The 17,394-nt window shown below is 37.9% G+C and overlaps 1 protein-coding gene across 1 annotated transcript; it reads left to right on the top strand.

Moving 5' to 3' along the window:
- The first annotated feature begins 242 nt into the window (after window positions 1–242).
- On the top strand, window positions 243–16,912 carry LOC144638775 (glutathione hydrolase 1 proenzyme-like). Its single transcript, XM_078498034.1, has 11 exons — window positions 243–555; window positions 5,409–5,626; window positions 6,516–6,617; window positions 7,214–7,430; window positions 9,675–9,810; window positions 10,309–10,489; window positions 10,689–10,822; window positions 11,589–11,776; window positions 12,413–12,644; window positions 13,429–13,606; window positions 15,737–16,912. The coding sequence occupies exons 1-11, from the start codon at window positions 365–367 to the stop codon at window positions 15,847–15,849; spliced, it is 1,890 nt and encodes a 629-aa protein (XP_078354160.1). The 5' UTR covers window positions 243–364; the 3' UTR covers window positions 15,850–16,912.
- The last annotated feature ends 482 nt before the right edge of the window (window positions 16,913–17,394 follow it).

The raw sequence follows: 17,394 nt of genomic DNA on the forward strand, positions 1-17,394 counted from the left end.
CACAGAGGTGGCACAAGGTCGCATTCAAAAGCGGCGCTACATGACCAAAAATAATCTGTTCTTAAAACTGTGCGCTGACTTACTGACGATTGTCAAGAATATTAATTATTTACTAAGTAACAGTAAAAGAATAAGATATGAACCTAAATCACAATGACGAAAACAGTTGAATATTTTTGGTTAGAGGCCAACATAATGCCTCTTTGAAAGTTTAAGCTGTGAAAAAAAAACGAACTAAGTTATTGTTTAGTTAAGTTTAGTTTAATTTTAATTTATTCTTAAGTTGAGATTTTTCTAGATTTTTTATGCGCTTTTAAAGAAACAGGCATTCTAGTTTTCAGCTTTTGGATAAGCGGATTTCCAAATGTCCGAGTCTAAACTTTTCATTGGTAAAGATGGTGGAGGTAGCTGGAAGAAACGTTTTCTTAAATACACCTTGGCATTTCTGACCGTGTTCTGTGGTATAGGAGGAGCGATGTATATCACTGGAGCAGGAAAACATTTTAAAAATGCTCTACAACGCCTAGTCAAAGCGGCTGACATGCAAACGTCAAGGTAGGCGAAACCGACTTTTATAGTTATAATTGTTATTTTTGAGTTGATAAGCAAACGTTGCATTGATATTTCATGTGTTAAACTGTTTGCCGACACTTGTGTACTAATATAAGGGGTTTGGGGGAATTTAGCCCTGGAGCAAAGTACGAGGTCAGAGATTGTTTATGTAGTTTTATGTCAACAGTCGGAGCACAGAATCAACAAGTAACACGATGTTATTGTCAGCTTCACATTAACGTACTCGCTTCCAGGCAAAACTCAGAGCTATCCGAACATAATCTCTACGCCGAGTTGAAGCAAATAATATGGATTGCATTATAAGTAAACACAAGCTATTTGCAAATAGAAGCTAACTGAATCATTACAGCTATTTTTTTTAGTGAGAAAGGCTTTGTTCTAACGGCAGGTTCTTAACCCCTTTACGGCTAACGTTACCATCCGCTTAATTAGTAATAACGATATTTCAGAGTCCTTCGCCGAATTCTGCTTTTTGCTGGAAAAGGTCAAAAAGTAACACACAAGAAATGTTATTAGTTTTGTAATTTTGTTATAGTTTTGGCTTGATTTGTCGTATTGGAAATTGCATTGTGTTAGAGAGACAAGACTTGACACCAGTAAACCATGACGGTAAATGATTTGGATTTTTTTTCAAAGCAGTACTTGATATTCACAAAAATACTCGTAAAGCAGATAGAATAAATTCCCTTCTCGTTCCAAGGTTGAAGTATTAACGCTTTTTACGTATTTTCGTCTATTTCTTTTATGTTGTAGTAAGAATTGAAACCGCACAATATTCCCTGGTGGGCAGTTTTTTTTTATTTCTGTCACCCGCAATAAAAATGTTTTAAAAATTACGACTAGAAAACAGTGGCTTTTCCTTAATGACCTTAATGAATCAAGAAATGTTCTTAAACACTGAAATCAGCGCAAAAACTTTTTGCTTGCTTTTTAGGTGCAAAATCAAAACCAATCATTTTCGCTTTCGCACGAAATTTCCCCAGGTTAAATGGTTTCCCGCGCTTGCTTTTTCTCGCACTAAGTCCAGTCCAAGCAACAAGTCGAGATATTAACTGAATGTGTGACCTTCTACAAAAATTTGTATACATCTTAAGTAAATGTTCTCAATCCAGAAGACATCTCTTTTTTTTTTCTCGCAAGAAAACGATACAGTTCTCACAGAAGATGAACAGAAAACCTGCGAAGGATATCTAACAGAAAAAGAATGCCTAGAGGCCCTTCGAAGTATGGAACCGAACAAGACTCCGGGAAGCGACGGATTGCCAGCTGAATTTTATAAAGTTTTTTGGAAAGAAATATCTACTACCCTCATCAGAGCACTTAACTATTCATACGAATCTGGACAGCTATCAACAACCCAAAGAAGGGGTATTATCAAACTGATTCCTAAGAAAGATGCAGAGCCTTTTTTTATTAAAAATTGGAGACCCTTAACACTTCTTAACTGTGATTACAAAATAGCAGCAAAATCAATCGCGAACCGCATTAAAATTGTGCTCCCAGATCTTATCAACAATGACCAGACGAGCTTTATTAAAGGTAGATTTATTGGAGAAAACATTCGGCTTATCGACAGCGTTGTTGGTTTTGCAAAAGAGAGAAATATACCGGGATTACTTCTATTTTTAGATTTCGAAAAAGCCTTTGATACTATAGAATGGCCTTTCATTAGGAAAACTCTTCGATATTTCGGATTTGGCGATGGCGTCATTAACTGGATGAATATCTTTTACGGTAATGTGGAAAGCTGCGTTTTAAACAACGGATGGGCGAGCAACTTATTTGAAATTCAAAGAGGAGTAAGACAGGGATGCCCTCTCTCACCCTATCTTTTCGTACTGTCCGTTGAAGTACTAGCTAAAGCAATCAGAGAAAACAAAAATATCAAAGGTATCCTTGTCAACCAAAATGAAATCAAATTAAGTCAGTTTGCAGATGACACGACACTAATATTGGACGGATCAAAGAGCTCTTTGGAAGCCTCTCTTAAAGTACTCGATAAATTTGGAGCCGTCTCTGGTCTCAGACTTAATGATAAGAAAACGGAAGCCCTTTGGATCGGGTCTAACACTGGCAAGGACCATATAATACTTCCAGAAAGGAGTTTCAAATGGCCAAAATATAAAGTTAAATCCTTAGGTGTATGGATTTCAGTTGATCCTGAAGCAACCATAATGCTAAATTATAAAGAACGATTAGCTAAAGTTCGGAATGTCCTTGACTGCTGGAAATACCGCAGACTTACACTAATTGGCAAAATAACAGTATTGAAAAGTCTAGCGACCTCCCAACTTGTCTATGTACTATCTCCGCTATGTACAGATGTGAATGCAATCAAAGAAGCGAACAAACTTTTCTATACATTTTTATGGAATGGAAAAGGTGACAAAATCAAACGAGATGTAATGATTAACGACTATCCTCACGGGGGTCTTAAAATGATAGATATTCGTCTTTCAGTAAGTCGCTAAAAGTAACTTGGATTAAGAAATATCTTGACACTGAAAACCAAGGAAAATGGAAACTTTTCTTTGACTTAGAACTAGGAACATTTGGAGGAAAAATAGCCCTTACAGGGAACCTCGAAAAGAAAGATACAACCAGCACTGCAAAAGCTTCAAATAGTCAGTTTATAAAAGAAGTTTTGACCCCTGGTTTTGACAATCTGGTCAGAAGCAAATTTTGAAGACAATATAATTTCTGAGAAACAATTTCTTGATCAATCGTTATGGTATAACTCGCTAATTAGAATTGATAACCGCCCTATTTTCTACAAAGAATGGTTTAACAAGGGCATTAAAAAAGTGAAACATTTGAAAGATGACTTAAACAACTTCCTGTCTTTAAATGAACTAAGAACTAAATACAATATCAATGCGTGCCCTTTAAGATATTACGGCCTGGTATCTACAATCAAGTCTACTTGGAACACGCACAAATGTAATTTTGTAAACAATAGCCCCGAGTACGAAAACTTCTCTACTAAGTGCAACCCGACTTGCATATTCTCAAAACTCGTTGCCAAAAAATCAACTGCTCCAACCCAAAGCCAGCAGAAATGGATGAATGATTGTAACATCACAAATGCTGAAGATTTTAAATGGCAAAAGACGTACCAGCTAGCTTCGAAGTGCACAAAAAGCACCAGACTGAAAGAGTTTCAATTTAAATTTTTGCACCGAAGAATATCAACAAACGATTTCTTGTATAAAATAGGAATTAAAGATGACTCTAAGTGCTCCTTCTGCCGTGAGGTGCCAGAAACATTAATTCATCTTTTCTGGAAATGCCCCAAAACGGAATCCTTCTGGGCCGATGTGACATCAAGGATGACGCAGTGCAAAATTAATCCAAATAACAACTCATTGGAGTGTACTGTTGCTATGGGTTTAACACCAGATTCATCTCAATACTACAATCAAATCAATTTCTGTTGCCTGCTTGCCAGACACTTTATTTGGCTTTGCCATACAAAAGAAACTACCCCCCACATGGATGGTTTTCGGCGATATCTTAAACTTGCATATGAAACAGAACAGATAACAAAAACCACTACTCCGAAGAAATGGGAACTTTTGAAAAATTTCATTTAAAAAGGTCAAATAACCAAAGAAAACCCTTGTATCTCCTGACATTCCACTTTCTACCCCCACTTGCCTTGGCAATGCCACCAACAGCCCTGCATTTTTAATTTCTGCCACCATATTGATTTCGTCCTCTTTTTCCTGCCCCTTTATCGTTCTTGTGCTTATTATTTTCCTATGGTTAATTAGTGTAGAGATTTGTAATACATCGTTTCGTTTTGTTTCCTTACTTTATTACATTGTAATTTTTTTCTTCAAAAAAAAAAAAAAAAAAAAAAAAAAAAAAAAGTCCAGATAGCGGGTTTTAATTGCTTTGACTTCTCACTGGCATTGTAATTTCTTTAGTTTTATATGCAGTTTTAAGCCCAGTGACTGAAAACTACTCTTAGACATGTACTCAAAATATACCGTAATATTCTGAAACTAAGCCCTATGCTTATATTTGTTCAACGTCTCTTTCAGGTGGGCCTATTTTCAGGGAGGGCTTATACTGACGGGAAGGGGTGGGGGGGGGGGGTGGGGGTCAGTTATTCTGGATGAAAATTTGCGTTTCATAAATCTTACGTTTTCTATCTGGACGGGATACTTGGTAAAACTCTCTATAAAACATACCGATATGAAACCAAGTGAAAATAAAACAAGTCATACAGCCGTGAAACAAACATTTATACAGATCTCTGAGCATTCTCCAACAACTTTAGTAGCGGCTTTAACTAGATACCGTAGAATTCCGGTTATAAGCCCTGGGCTTATACAACTTCGTAAGGGGTTTTGGGTGGGCTTATAAGCGGAAGGGCTTATATCCGGGAGGGCTTATAAGCGGAATGAAAAAAACGTTTCACGGGAGTGTCACGAGAGTATTGACTGAAATACGTTTTTAAGTTAAAAACGCATAATAAAGCAACATTTAGCCCTGTTCAGTACTTTCATCCGGTAGAGGGGGGCTTATATCCGGGGGGGGGCTTATAATCGGATGTATTTTTTTGTTTCCAGGTAGATTGGCCTATAACCGGGGGGGCTTATAACCGGAATTTTACGGTATACGCGGGAGGGCTTATCCTCCCGTGAAGAATTTTTGCTTCTGTGATTTGGGGGGTTTATTCAGTTTTCTGGGGTGAAGTTATTTTCGGAATTTTACGGTATCCTGCGGGGTCTTTCATCCTAAGGAATGTACAAAATAGCTGGCATTGAAAGATTTAAAATGTAGCTAATTACATTTAACTCAGAATAAATGTACACAATTTCTTTTAGGTTCTTACCAAAGTCCTCAACGCCTCTTCAGTTCAAAAACGCGGCTGTTGCAGCAGATTACAAAACGTGTTCAGAATATGGCGTTAAAATTTTACGAGATCAAAAAGGGAACGCTGTGGACGCCGCCATTGCTACTGCTCTGTGTGTTGGTGTTGTGAATGCACATTCAGCTGGGATAGGCGGAGGAGGATTTATGATAATTCATGACAAGAAAAAAGGTATTATTTTTACTCACAATTGAATTATAACTATCATATTATTCTGTATATTCGGCTTCCAAGGAAAATATGTAAAAATATGTATTAAATTGGCGATTTCGGTATTTTTGAAAGTCACGGGGTTAAGGGTGGGGGAGGGGAGTTCGGAAGTCTTGCTCCAACAGGTATTTTTTGCGGGTTTATTTGTCAGGTAATATTTATCAGCAGTTTTCAATTGAGTGTCGTAAAACCAACAATCACAAAGAACTCAGACAATACAGTAAACCAATCAAAATTCGAAGCAAATACATGTAGCCGGCACGAAGCGCGGGAATACGTGCGCGAGCGAGTCACGATTGGTTTTGGTTTTAAGCCTGGTTTTCACTAGGGGGCGGCGCAAGCACAAGCGCGATCTCGCCAGAAGGACAAATTTCGATGTTTGTTCTTGTGCTTGCCGCAATCAAAATGCAATGCGCTTGTGCTTTTGCTTGAGTCGAAGCCGTTTTCACGGAAAAATAAGAGCTTTTGTCTTTGCGCTTGTGCTTGCGTCGCTAGTGAAAACCAGGCTTTACTTCTGATTGGCTAAGAAAGTGGCGCGAGAGTGTTAAACCAACCACTAAGCGTAGTAATGCAAAACTAATGCAAACGCAAATTACTTTCGACACTTAAGTAAAAACAGCTCTATGAGTTTAGATGGCTATCGGACTGACGGGCCGAAGTGTATGGCATTCGAGCCGTTCTGGTCTGAAATAGGGAATATGTTGTTTGTGTACTCTGGTCAGCAATTGGGTATAACGTTTAGAATGAAACTATTTTATAATGTTATCATTCATTCCTCGACCAGCGCTCGATTTTGGATCGCTCGATTATGATAGCCGCAAATGTTATGAATTTCAATTTTGTCCTGCAGGCAGAACAACGGCAATCAACTTCAGAGAAATAGCTGCTGAGCTTGAACACGCTGAAACGATGCAAGAATTTCAGCATCTTATCCAACGTTGGATAGAAAGAGGTACAGTACATGTTTCATGTACCATACGTAGGTCGACCTATGTTAATAAAAGAAAAATGTTTTAAATTTATGTAGAGATGTAAAAGAGAAATCTTGTTAAAATAAATCATATCACATCAGAACAGAATAAGATGTTACTTTTGGAATAAGTGTCATCTATTTATTTTGGTTCGATTTGGTACATCGTGTTGCATCCGTTTTTCCATTCTTTCTTAAAACGGTTTTCATTTGAGTGTGGTAAAACCAAAACCAAAGTTATTATATTTTGGTCAATCACAAAGGACACAGACAATCCAGTGAACCAATCAAAACTCTAAGCAAGTACATGACGCAGGCGCATAGCGCGGGAAAACGTGTGTTTGGTAATATACTTCTGATTGGATAAAAAAGTAGCACGAGTTTCTTTTAACCAATCACAAAGCATAGTAATGCAAAAACAAAGTAAATGTGAATAACTTTCTACACTCAAGTAAAAACCGCCCTAAAACAGTTAGACTACAACAAATTGTACCGATTGGATTATAAATGACAGAAAATTAGAACAAACTTAAGCTTCTAGAAATAACAAAATATTACATGAATTTTCTCTTTCTCAGACAGTCGAACAAAAGTCTCGGGAGAAGGAGAGTTTATCGGAGTGCCTGGAGAACTGCGTGGTTTTGAGGTCGCGTGGAAGAAATATGGCCGGCTACCCTGGAAGGACCTGTTTGAACCTGCTATTGAGATCGCTACTAAAGGATTTCCAGCGAATCATGCTTTAGTTGCGGCTGTACGGGAAAATGGTGCTAATATTACACATGACGCAGGATTAAGGCAAGGAAAGCAGACTTTAATACGTATAGATAATTTCGATTCATAGGGCCGACATGCAAACGTTTTCCGAGTCACGTAGCGTCAAGGACAATGAGTCTGGTATATTTTAGGGCTCAAGAAAAGCTTGAGCCACACCCAGATTGGTCTCTTTTAGGGGTTCTTTTCAAAATTTCCGACGAGCATACCCGTCCGTTTCATATAGGAGTCCCCCAGGGAATGGGTCCTTTGCAGCTAATGGTAGGCTTGTACCGAAAGTGCTCGTAAAAAAAGCATTAAATGCTAAAAGAAGTGCTCGTTTTTTTGCCAAAAAAGTGCTAAAATAATGCTAATTTTTTAAAAAAGTGCTCGTGGGTTACATAATAATGCTCACTTTTTTCCGATTTTTTTAAACATAGAATATTACATTTTTCAGATTTTCAGTTAGATTTTTCAACAATAAAATATAACGATCAATGTTTGATGTCAGAGTACGCTCTCGAGCTATCTCTGCCTTGGCTGGCTGACTTCCATTGTTCCTTGATGACAACTTGGATGACGTCGTCTTGGAAGGAGTGTGATGGACTGGGTTTCTAGAAGGCAATCACTGACGTATCAAACCGATCAAACCTATTCCTCAGGCCTCCTCGGCTCCTTTGACTACGAGGGCATAATGCATCTTTGGACGCCATAAACAGGCGCGTAGCTGAGGTTTTTGGAAGGGTGTTCGTATTGACAGGAATATTTATTAGGGGGTTATTAAATGCGAGCGCCGAAGGCGCGAGCCTCTAGGGAGGTGTGGGAGCATGTGCCCCAGAATATTTTGAAATCTAGAGGCTGCGAGACTGCGACGTTTCCCATTCCCCCACTATTTGCTAAAAGCTGAAAATCAACAGTTTGTGTTTTCAGTCCTCCATTATTTACCTCCAAAGGGGGTTCGTTCGAACCCCTCGAACCCCCCCTCCTACGCGCCTGATAAATGAAGTCAGATTGTGCTTTTTAACACAAAATTATACAAATAATCAGTCGAAAATCCAAAATAATGCTAGCAGTGCTTTTTTGGATAAAATGTAAAAAAAAAATGCTCGCGAAGCCAAATAATGCCAAAAAAATGCTAGCACTTTCGGTACAAGCCTAGCTAATGGTCACATGGTACAACATAACACCTTGCTGGAGTACAAGCTACGCACTGGGACTGATCCAAAACAAAGCGACTTCAACCAGTCATGCTTGACTTTAATATAATAAGATACTGCAATATCACAGCGACAAACCGATGAGTGGTGCCGGATCTATTGAAGACCTGGATCAGTAACTTAGTTAAAACGGAAAATATAGACGGCAAACTGATCCTGACGGCTAAAGCGGTCAAAAATAAACAAAGCACATCCTCTGGGAATTAACAGACGTGACGAAACACGTCATTGACACTTGTTAGAACCAATCATTGTTTAGTATTTTATTTTAAATTTTTCTATTTGTAACGATCCTTTTATTTTTCTCATCATTTTTTTTCTCCGCCCAGCCCCTGAGGAAGGTTTGTTTTGCAAACCGAAATATAGGGCAAAGTTTTTTTCTATATATTCTAGTTTTTTTCTTTTTATCCACTTTGTTTATTTTTGACCGCTTTAGCCGTCAGGATCAGTTTGCCGTCTATATTTTCTGCTTGACTTTACTTTGTTTTGAATGTCCCAGAGCGGAGCTTGCCCGCCAGCATGGCCGATTTTTAGTCCAGTCAACTTAGTATTACACCCGAAACAAATTGTAACAAAAACAAAAGATGCATTTCTGGACTCCAAATGTATTGAACAATATGATACTAAAAGTCACCGTAAATCGAAGCATTGGAACCCTGTATTTTTTATGATTATCCAACCACAGGTGAAATTCCCAGAATTCCTGCTAAGTAATATGGCGGTAAGAAATCCAACGAAGTTCAAGGGTCTATAATTCCACGGTGACTTTTAATATGTTATTCCCCAATATATTTGGAGTCAAATAAGTCATGTTTTGTTTTTGTTGCAATTTGTTTTGGGTTTGACAACGAAACGGCTTAGTTTGACTGGACTATTTGTACCACGTGACCGTAAACTGCAAAGGTAAAGCTTGCGGTCGAGCCAAGTTGCTCATCAGGCCGGAGCTTGTCTCAGTTCCTGTAGTTTTAAGCGTCGGAGTATTTATACTCCTCTCCCCCTCCCTGGATGGGATACTCCGAGTCGCCTCATGTTATGGAGATCGTGGAATGTTAATGCTAGTTTCCTTTTACAGCCAGACTTTCAAGCCAAACGGTCGATTTATTAAAGAAGGTGACGTCGTAAAGCGAACCAAATATGGAAGAACTTTAAAAAAGATAGCCGAGTCTGGATCTGCTGATATCTTCTACACTGGAGAAATGGCCAAACAGGTAATGTAATGAACCAGGGGGGGGGGGGGAAAAAGAGGGGGGGGGGTGGGGAGGGAAAAAAAAAAAACTCCTCCCCAAAAATTAAAAAACAAAAATCTCCGCCCCCCTTTTTTTTTTAAAAAATTTTCCCAAACCCAAAAAAAACAAAAAACCAAAAAAACCCCCCCCCCCCCCCCCCCCCCCCCCGCCCCCCCCGAAATGATTCTTAAGCCTGCCAAATACATTCTAACTGGCTATAAGAAGAAAGGTTTGCATTGCATATCGTTTTGTCGATTTACTTTTTTAAAACGACATTATTTAGAAGAAAACTGGTTTACATTACCTAAAGTTAAACTTTTTGTGGTTTTTTCCATCTTTAGGAAAGTTGCTTAAAACTACATGTGTTGCTATGAGTTAAGTTAGCGAAGAATCTGACACTAGCTCGATGACACCTCTTTAAAATATCGTGACATGGGACTTGCATGACTTCACCCAACTGAACGTTTCCATTTTCCACAGGTTGTCAAAGATGTTAGATCCGTTGGTTCTAAGATTTCCCTGAAAGACTTGAAAGAGTACAAAGCCACTGAAGTCAAGCCATTGGAGACTGTCCTCCCTGGGGTGAAAGGATACAAAATTCTGACTGCCCCACCCCCTGCAGGGGGTGCGGCTTTAATAAACATCTTGAACATTCTAAAGGGTAAGGGTTATCAATACCTTTAGAGTTAAAAAAGTGGAGAAAAGAAAAAAATAAATTGTAAGAATTAAACTTAATAATGTAAAGAGAAAATTACATATTCATCACTCTGCAAAATAAAGACATAGTGATGGTCTTAATTGTGGGAAAAATTGTTGTATAATTTAAGCAAGATAAGGCAACTTTTTCTTTGTCTGTACAGGATTCAATTTCAGTGTGAATGACATGAAGGAGCAACCTGTCCTAACGTATCACCGCATGATCGAAGCATTTAACTTTGTAGCTGCTAAACAGACCTTCCTTACGGATCCTGACGTCAATGACAAAGTTAAGCAAGTAAGACTGAACGGAGGAGGGAGGGGATGGGCGTGACAACTCTTGTCTTTTGAATAAGAATGCCTTCAATGTGACACATTTTTTTCTGTTTCATCGTGTTCAGTTGGGGGGAAAAGTGACAGATTTGACAAATCTTCGTTGAAGCACTCGAAGAATTTTCGAATTATTTCATCCAATTAAAAACTAGTATGAGCGCTCACGAATACTCCGAAACCTCTCGCGCGTGTAAATTCGTCATGTTTCTTAGGAACTTCTGGGACGAAAACTGCGGGCTCAGTCACTTCTCGGAGAAGTGATGTCGCCATCCACTGGCACTTGTTCTCCCGACTGTGTTTTAGGATTGCAGAAAGCTTCATTGAGTAAGTATTATAAATTTAGTTGTACAGTATTGCACTGATTCTGGTGTTCTGATACAAGAAACCAAAACGTTTTTAGGGCTCGGGTAAACTTTTATCGTGAATTCGGCAAATCTGAATAGAAAGTGAAACAAATCAAAACGATATGGCATGTATGGTTAATGTTCTGATTACAAAAGCCAAAGTAAACGCCCCTCAGTACACATTGCAGACTTATTTTTATTTTGGTGCAGTGAACACGCTAACACATTGCAAACCTATTTTTAGTTTGATGCAGTGAACACGCTAACACATTGCAAACCTATTTTTAGTTTGATGCAGTGAACACGCTTACACATTGCAGACCTATTTTTATTTTGGTGCAGTGAACACGCTAACACATTGTGGGCCTACTTTTCTTTTCGAGGCAGGTCGTGAAGGAAATGTTGGATCCTGAGAAAGGCGAGGAGCTGCGCAAGTTAATAGACGGCAAAACACACAGTTTTGACTATTACGGCCCTGTAGATTATTACGTTGATGTCGCAGACGGCACGACTCACTTGTCTGTGCTCGATGAAGAAGGAAATGCTGTCTCTTTAACGGCTTCACTTAACAAATAGTAAGTTACTTGATGACCGAGTCAAAACGTACTATAACATAGCTAGCAGAGCCACGCAATCAAATTCAGTATACGCTAGCGTGCACCAAAATCGCTAGGGTGCACTCAAGAAGCTAGAGTAACTCTCGGCTATCGCCTCGACCAACTCTTACGCTTCTTTCTTGCTCTTCAAACTTCCCGCGTTCACCGTAACTCGATGGTACACGCAAAACATGAACCAATTGTTTAGTATCACGTTTTTTACATTGGAAAGTGAATCCTGATTTCTCTAACAAAAAAACGTCTGATCACTGAGTGATATTAAAAAGTTTCATTTTTCATTTTTTTTTTTTTTTTTTTTTTTTTTTTTTTTTTTTTTTTTTCTTTCTTTCTTTCTTTCTTTCTTTCTTTCTTTCTTTCTTTCTTTCATACAAACATTTTGATTCATTCTTTCTTTTTGTCTGTCTTCCTGTCGTAGTTTTTTCTTGCCGTCTGTATTTTTCTTTCTTTTCTTTATTTCTTTTCACCTTTCTCTCTTTTTTCCTTTCTTTTCTCCTTTTTCGTCAACACTCATCAAAATTTTAGCTCAGCAAATCATAGCTTAAACTTGAAATCTCATGTTTCTGAGCCAAACTCTGTTTGTTTCTATCACTGCAGCTTTGGAGCTAAAATTAAAAGCCCTGAGCTCGGGATAATTTACAATGACCAACTATGGGATGCGTTCGACGTGCGGTTAAAGCAATATAATTTGGCCATTATTGACTCGCTCAAACCTCACAAGCGGCCAGTGTCTTTAGCGTCGCCTTCCATCATCTTAGATGAAGCTGGGAATGTTAAAATGGTTCTCGGAGCTGCTGGGGGAAAACAGATCGCAACTGCTTTGGCACAGGTAAATAAATAACCGTATTTATCCCTTGTGACAGGTGAATAAAATCAGTTATTTTATAGCAAACCACAGTCAGTCCATGTAAAAAGGCATTCTAATTAATTTTGTAAACAGAAGTCCGAGTTTGCAACAGGAGCCAATACGTTTGCTTCTCATGCTGGAATTAATTTCGTTTCGTGGATTTGCATTGTCAGAAATATGCAGCAAAATAAAACCTTTAGATCGTTTTTTAGTAGAAACCCTTACTTATTGTGCTATTCTTTAATAAAACCTCTTGAAAAGTTTTCGATGTACAATTACAGATGCATTTAATTACAAACAAAGTTGTGACAATATATTATATAAGAAAACAATATTATAACGAATACTTTTAATTTACAGTTCACTAGTTTGTTTTGCCAGTGGTGAGAAGCTGACTGGTCAAATGAGTGTTTTTTTTTGCAGTTTTTTGTGCCTCGTTTTCCATAAATTTTCAAAACACACACTTTCAAAACAAAACTTAAAAATTTATAATATTCCACCAATTTTGAGAAAGATGAAATTGTAATATTTGAATGCATGTGCTAGTTGAACGGAGAGAATAAACTTTTGTGATGAATGACACTTGTGACAAATGGTAGGGTACAACTTTACGGAAACATCGACGTTTCGGGCTTAGACCGTTTTGGTGTGGCACTACAAGACATGGTCCCTGGTTATTGTATTTCATGGGATGCAAAGCTTTCTTAGACAGTCTAGACAGTATTGTTAAATATTAAATATCATTATTTTAATTCCAACTCGATAGGTATTGATGAATTATTTTTGGTTTGGAGACAGTCTAAAGGACGCTGTATCTAAACCTCGTCTTCACAGTCAACTGTTTCCTAATATGGTCGTAATTGAACGAAACTTCCCAGAAAGTTACATCAAAGGACTTAGACGTTATGGACACCACATTACAAACGACACTAAAATTTTTACAGGTAATGGAAATTAAAGGAAAGAATCGCAAATGACAATTACGTTGTATCTATGGAATGAAACATAGTGTATTTTGCCCAGCTAAAAGAACGACACTCAACCGACTCGAACGTCCTCGTTCCCAGGCTCTCTCGATTCAGCTGCAGGTGCGGGAGGAAGAGAGAGGCACTGGGAACAAGGTCGTTGCCAGCAATTCTACCTGAGTCTCACGATAGAGTCTTTGTATTTCAAGATCAACTTTTGAAAACGATTATGTAATTGTATGAACATAAGGCTCACCAAATAGGATAATGAAGTAGAGAACCCTTGCCTAAAACTGTTTTCTTTTTAGTTGTGATAGATAATCATTCACGAACCTCATGCCGCCGGAAACTTTAAGAGGATTATTAGGAATTGGTTATTTTTTTTTAAATTTGGAAAAAATTTTTTTTATTTTTTTTTTCTTTCTTTATAAAGGTAAGTTATTAAATTTTATTAAAAAAAAAATTTTAAAAATTAAAGAAAAAAAAAATTAATTAAAATTAAGCACTAATGGCTTTCTCGCTTTTCGGTTTCTTTGCGGCTGGATTGAGCTTGAGTTCTGAAGACAGAGAGAGAACCTGATAAAGTAAAGGAGGCAGCGTGGCCGAGTGGTTTAGGGTGTTGGTGTTGTAATCCGGAAGTCCGGCCCAGGTTCAAGCCCTCCACCCTGCCGCTAGCTGGATTTGTTCAAATCCTCCGTCTCGCTTTGTATAAAGTCAGCAGGCTGCCTCCTGCCAGTTGGGATTTTAACCATGTTATGTTCATTTAAATGTTTGTTTCCTCTGCTTCAGTAGCATGCCTGTAAACAAGCTATCTCAAAACTAAGTGCATGTCAACTATAAAAACCATCATTTACATTTTTTTTACAAGACGAGTTTTGGTGATCTTTCTTAGTTTTTATCCAGGCTAATAAACAACATTGGGGAATTCTTAAAGTCATTGCCCCGAAATAGAACTGAACATAGATTTTCAACCAAACTTTCCCTACTTGTTGATTACCTCAATGGACCCTGAATTTTGAAATAAAAAAGTAGGGTCCCTATATTCGTTTATATTAGGAGCACATATTAGGAGCACGAGGACCTTGTATATACCACATAAGTACTGGCAAAGTCAGTACAACTTTCCAGTGATAATTTATTTTTCGAACATAAGAATTGATCTGTTTTCGTTTTACGGAAAGAACTTGATCACTACCGGCCCAAAATATGAGAAAAAAATTGGTAGGTCACCATACCCGTTTACGAGAAAAAGACGGTTTATTTTGCTCGCGGACTAAGCCGCAATTTCGCCAAAAATTATCCGTAGAAAGGATGCGTAATCTCTAGTTTTTTTTACTAAGTAGCATCCCAGCATTTTCCATTTTTAGCAGGTCTGAAAACATATTCGTAAGAGGCTCCCAAACCAAAAGACAACGCTGATTTAACGCTGGAGAAAACCCTGTGGAAAAATTAGCAACTAAGCTAGCCTTAATATATGCTGAAAATTACACCACAAGCGCAGAGGAGTTTTCCCAATTGTATTACGTTTCTAACACCCCGTGCTCTCAAAAGAAAGCTTTAAAACTTTTAAATACGAAATGAGCTCAAGATTTTATTCAGCATTGCATGCCTTTCTCCAAAGAAACTCTGTTCGCTGCTATTGTCTACTGTGATAAAAGCTAATCTCGTTATACTAAGCGTGGAAATATACTTAATATTGTACATCGGATTTATCTTGTACAAATGATATCTTGCAAGTTAATGGGATCAGATCTCTGCTAAACAACCTAAGCCTTACCACTTCTTAAAATTCTCAATCAAAATAAGTGCATGACTTTCCGAACTGAGTTGAGCCGGTACCGCATGCCGCAGTGCTTTCTCAAATGCAGTTTTTGTGATAAACAACCACATTTTTGTAGATATTTGCCTCCGAAACGTATGGGTATTGAGTCAGTTTTGACTCAAAATGCCAAAACAGCTTTTAGCTCTTCCGATCTCGGTATAAAATAAGAAGTAATCAGTAGTTATTAGTAAGAAGTAGACGCTTTGCTGTCTACCAGGATGGGCTCCTGTGTCTACTCTATGTCATTTCTTATTTCCTCGCCGTTTTAAATTTATTTTTAATTGTAGGCCTGCCTTACCACGCCCTGGGAATTGTGCAACTCGTTGTTCGAGAGAAGAACGGAGAGATACTGGCACTAGCCGACCACCGGAAAGGAGGTGTTGCAGCAGGTTACCGCTGACCAACGAGAAGAAAACTTTTGTTACACCTGTACTTACCCACCCCTCCCCCATAACTAAATAAAAACGTTTTTATTTACTCCAGGATTGGATTTTTATTTTTTATATAAACATGCCTTTTTGATGAATTAAAAACAAAGTTAATTTATAACCGAATAAGCCAAACACGAAACAAGGGAATTATCGATAGTCATTTGAGCAATAAATTGTTGCTATTTCATTTATCAATGTTCAGGTTTAAGCATTGCGTTTCTTTGCGTTCACATTTACACGACAAACTCTCGGTTTCTCTCTCTCTCGTGAGTCGTGTAGTCTCTGCATAAAACATTTTACTAAACAATAGTATGTTCAGGGAAATAAGAAATAAATATTGAATGTAACAATATGATAAAATAAAAGTAGTTTCCATTTTCGCAATCGTTTAGCTGTCGTTTAATAGTTATTTCTGCTTTTTAATGGGTTCCTTATCAAGTTCACAATTTTTTATTGGGTTCCTTTGATCTCGGGTATGTTTTGAACTTCTTCAGGTTTTGTGGCACGAATATAAAACAAAGAATATATGTATTAATTTATATTGTCACTGGTCTATATCGCATTGTGCCAAAATGATTATCACATACGACAAAGTAGTGTTCAACATTATAATACTGTCACGCGAGAACAATTCTAAAGACTGTTATTATACTGTCACGCGAGAACAATTCTAATGACATGTTATTATACTGTCACGTAAGAACAGTTCTCAAAAATAATTATCCACTTTACATAAAAACATGTGCTCTGATATAGGAACGTGCGTCGTGAATAGAATTAGACAAATCCTCTTTGTTTCAGAATTTAATACCAGAAAGCTGCAAAGCATCTCCTAACGATTAAGGAAAAAAGATATCAAGTTGATTTTTAAAAGGTATCAAAATAAATGCGTATTGATACAATACCTACTTGTTGGAATTCTATTTCCTGCAGTAACTGTGTATTCAAAGGCAATATATCGCTTGTATATTGCGAAAATGGTCGCAACGCCGAAATTTAATTTTAATGCGAGGACAATCGAGTCTGCGAGACGCCAGATTAACCCAGAGTCAGCGATAGGAATCAAACGACACTTTCACATTTTCCGAGCTGGGAGGCGAAACTGACAGTTGTTAATAGCCGTCTTTTGCTTGAATTGTTCCGAAACAATCGAACGCATTTAATCTCACTGTTGAAACGTGTTGGGGATCGTGTTTCGATAAATTTATCAATGCCCGTACGTCTGCTGTGATTGAAGCAAATGGTCTTGCGGTGTGGATTTCACTAGCGTAGGAGCATATTTCCGTCGCTAGTTTTAGAAATAGAAACTTAAAATTTGAATATATTTTCTGGTTGCCAGCTTTAACTGAAATTTATAGCACAGACGTCGATGTTAAGGTTAATCCTTAACGCAAACGGCGTGTTTTTTGACAGCGAAGGAGTCTTTGTAAACAAAGATTGCGTGATGCAACCGAAGGAGAATTTCCGGTGTTTCAATGTTATCAGCAACATTTTATCTCAACAGGCATTTTGGA

This window comes from Oculina patagonica, chromosome 14 (genome assembly GCF_052425735.1).
Source record: "Oculina patagonica isolate OP01 chromosome 14, crgOcupat, whole genome shotgun sequence".
In the NCBI taxonomy this organism is placed as follows: Eukaryota; Metazoa; Cnidaria; class Anthozoa; order Scleractinia; family Oculinidae; genus Oculina; species Oculina patagonica.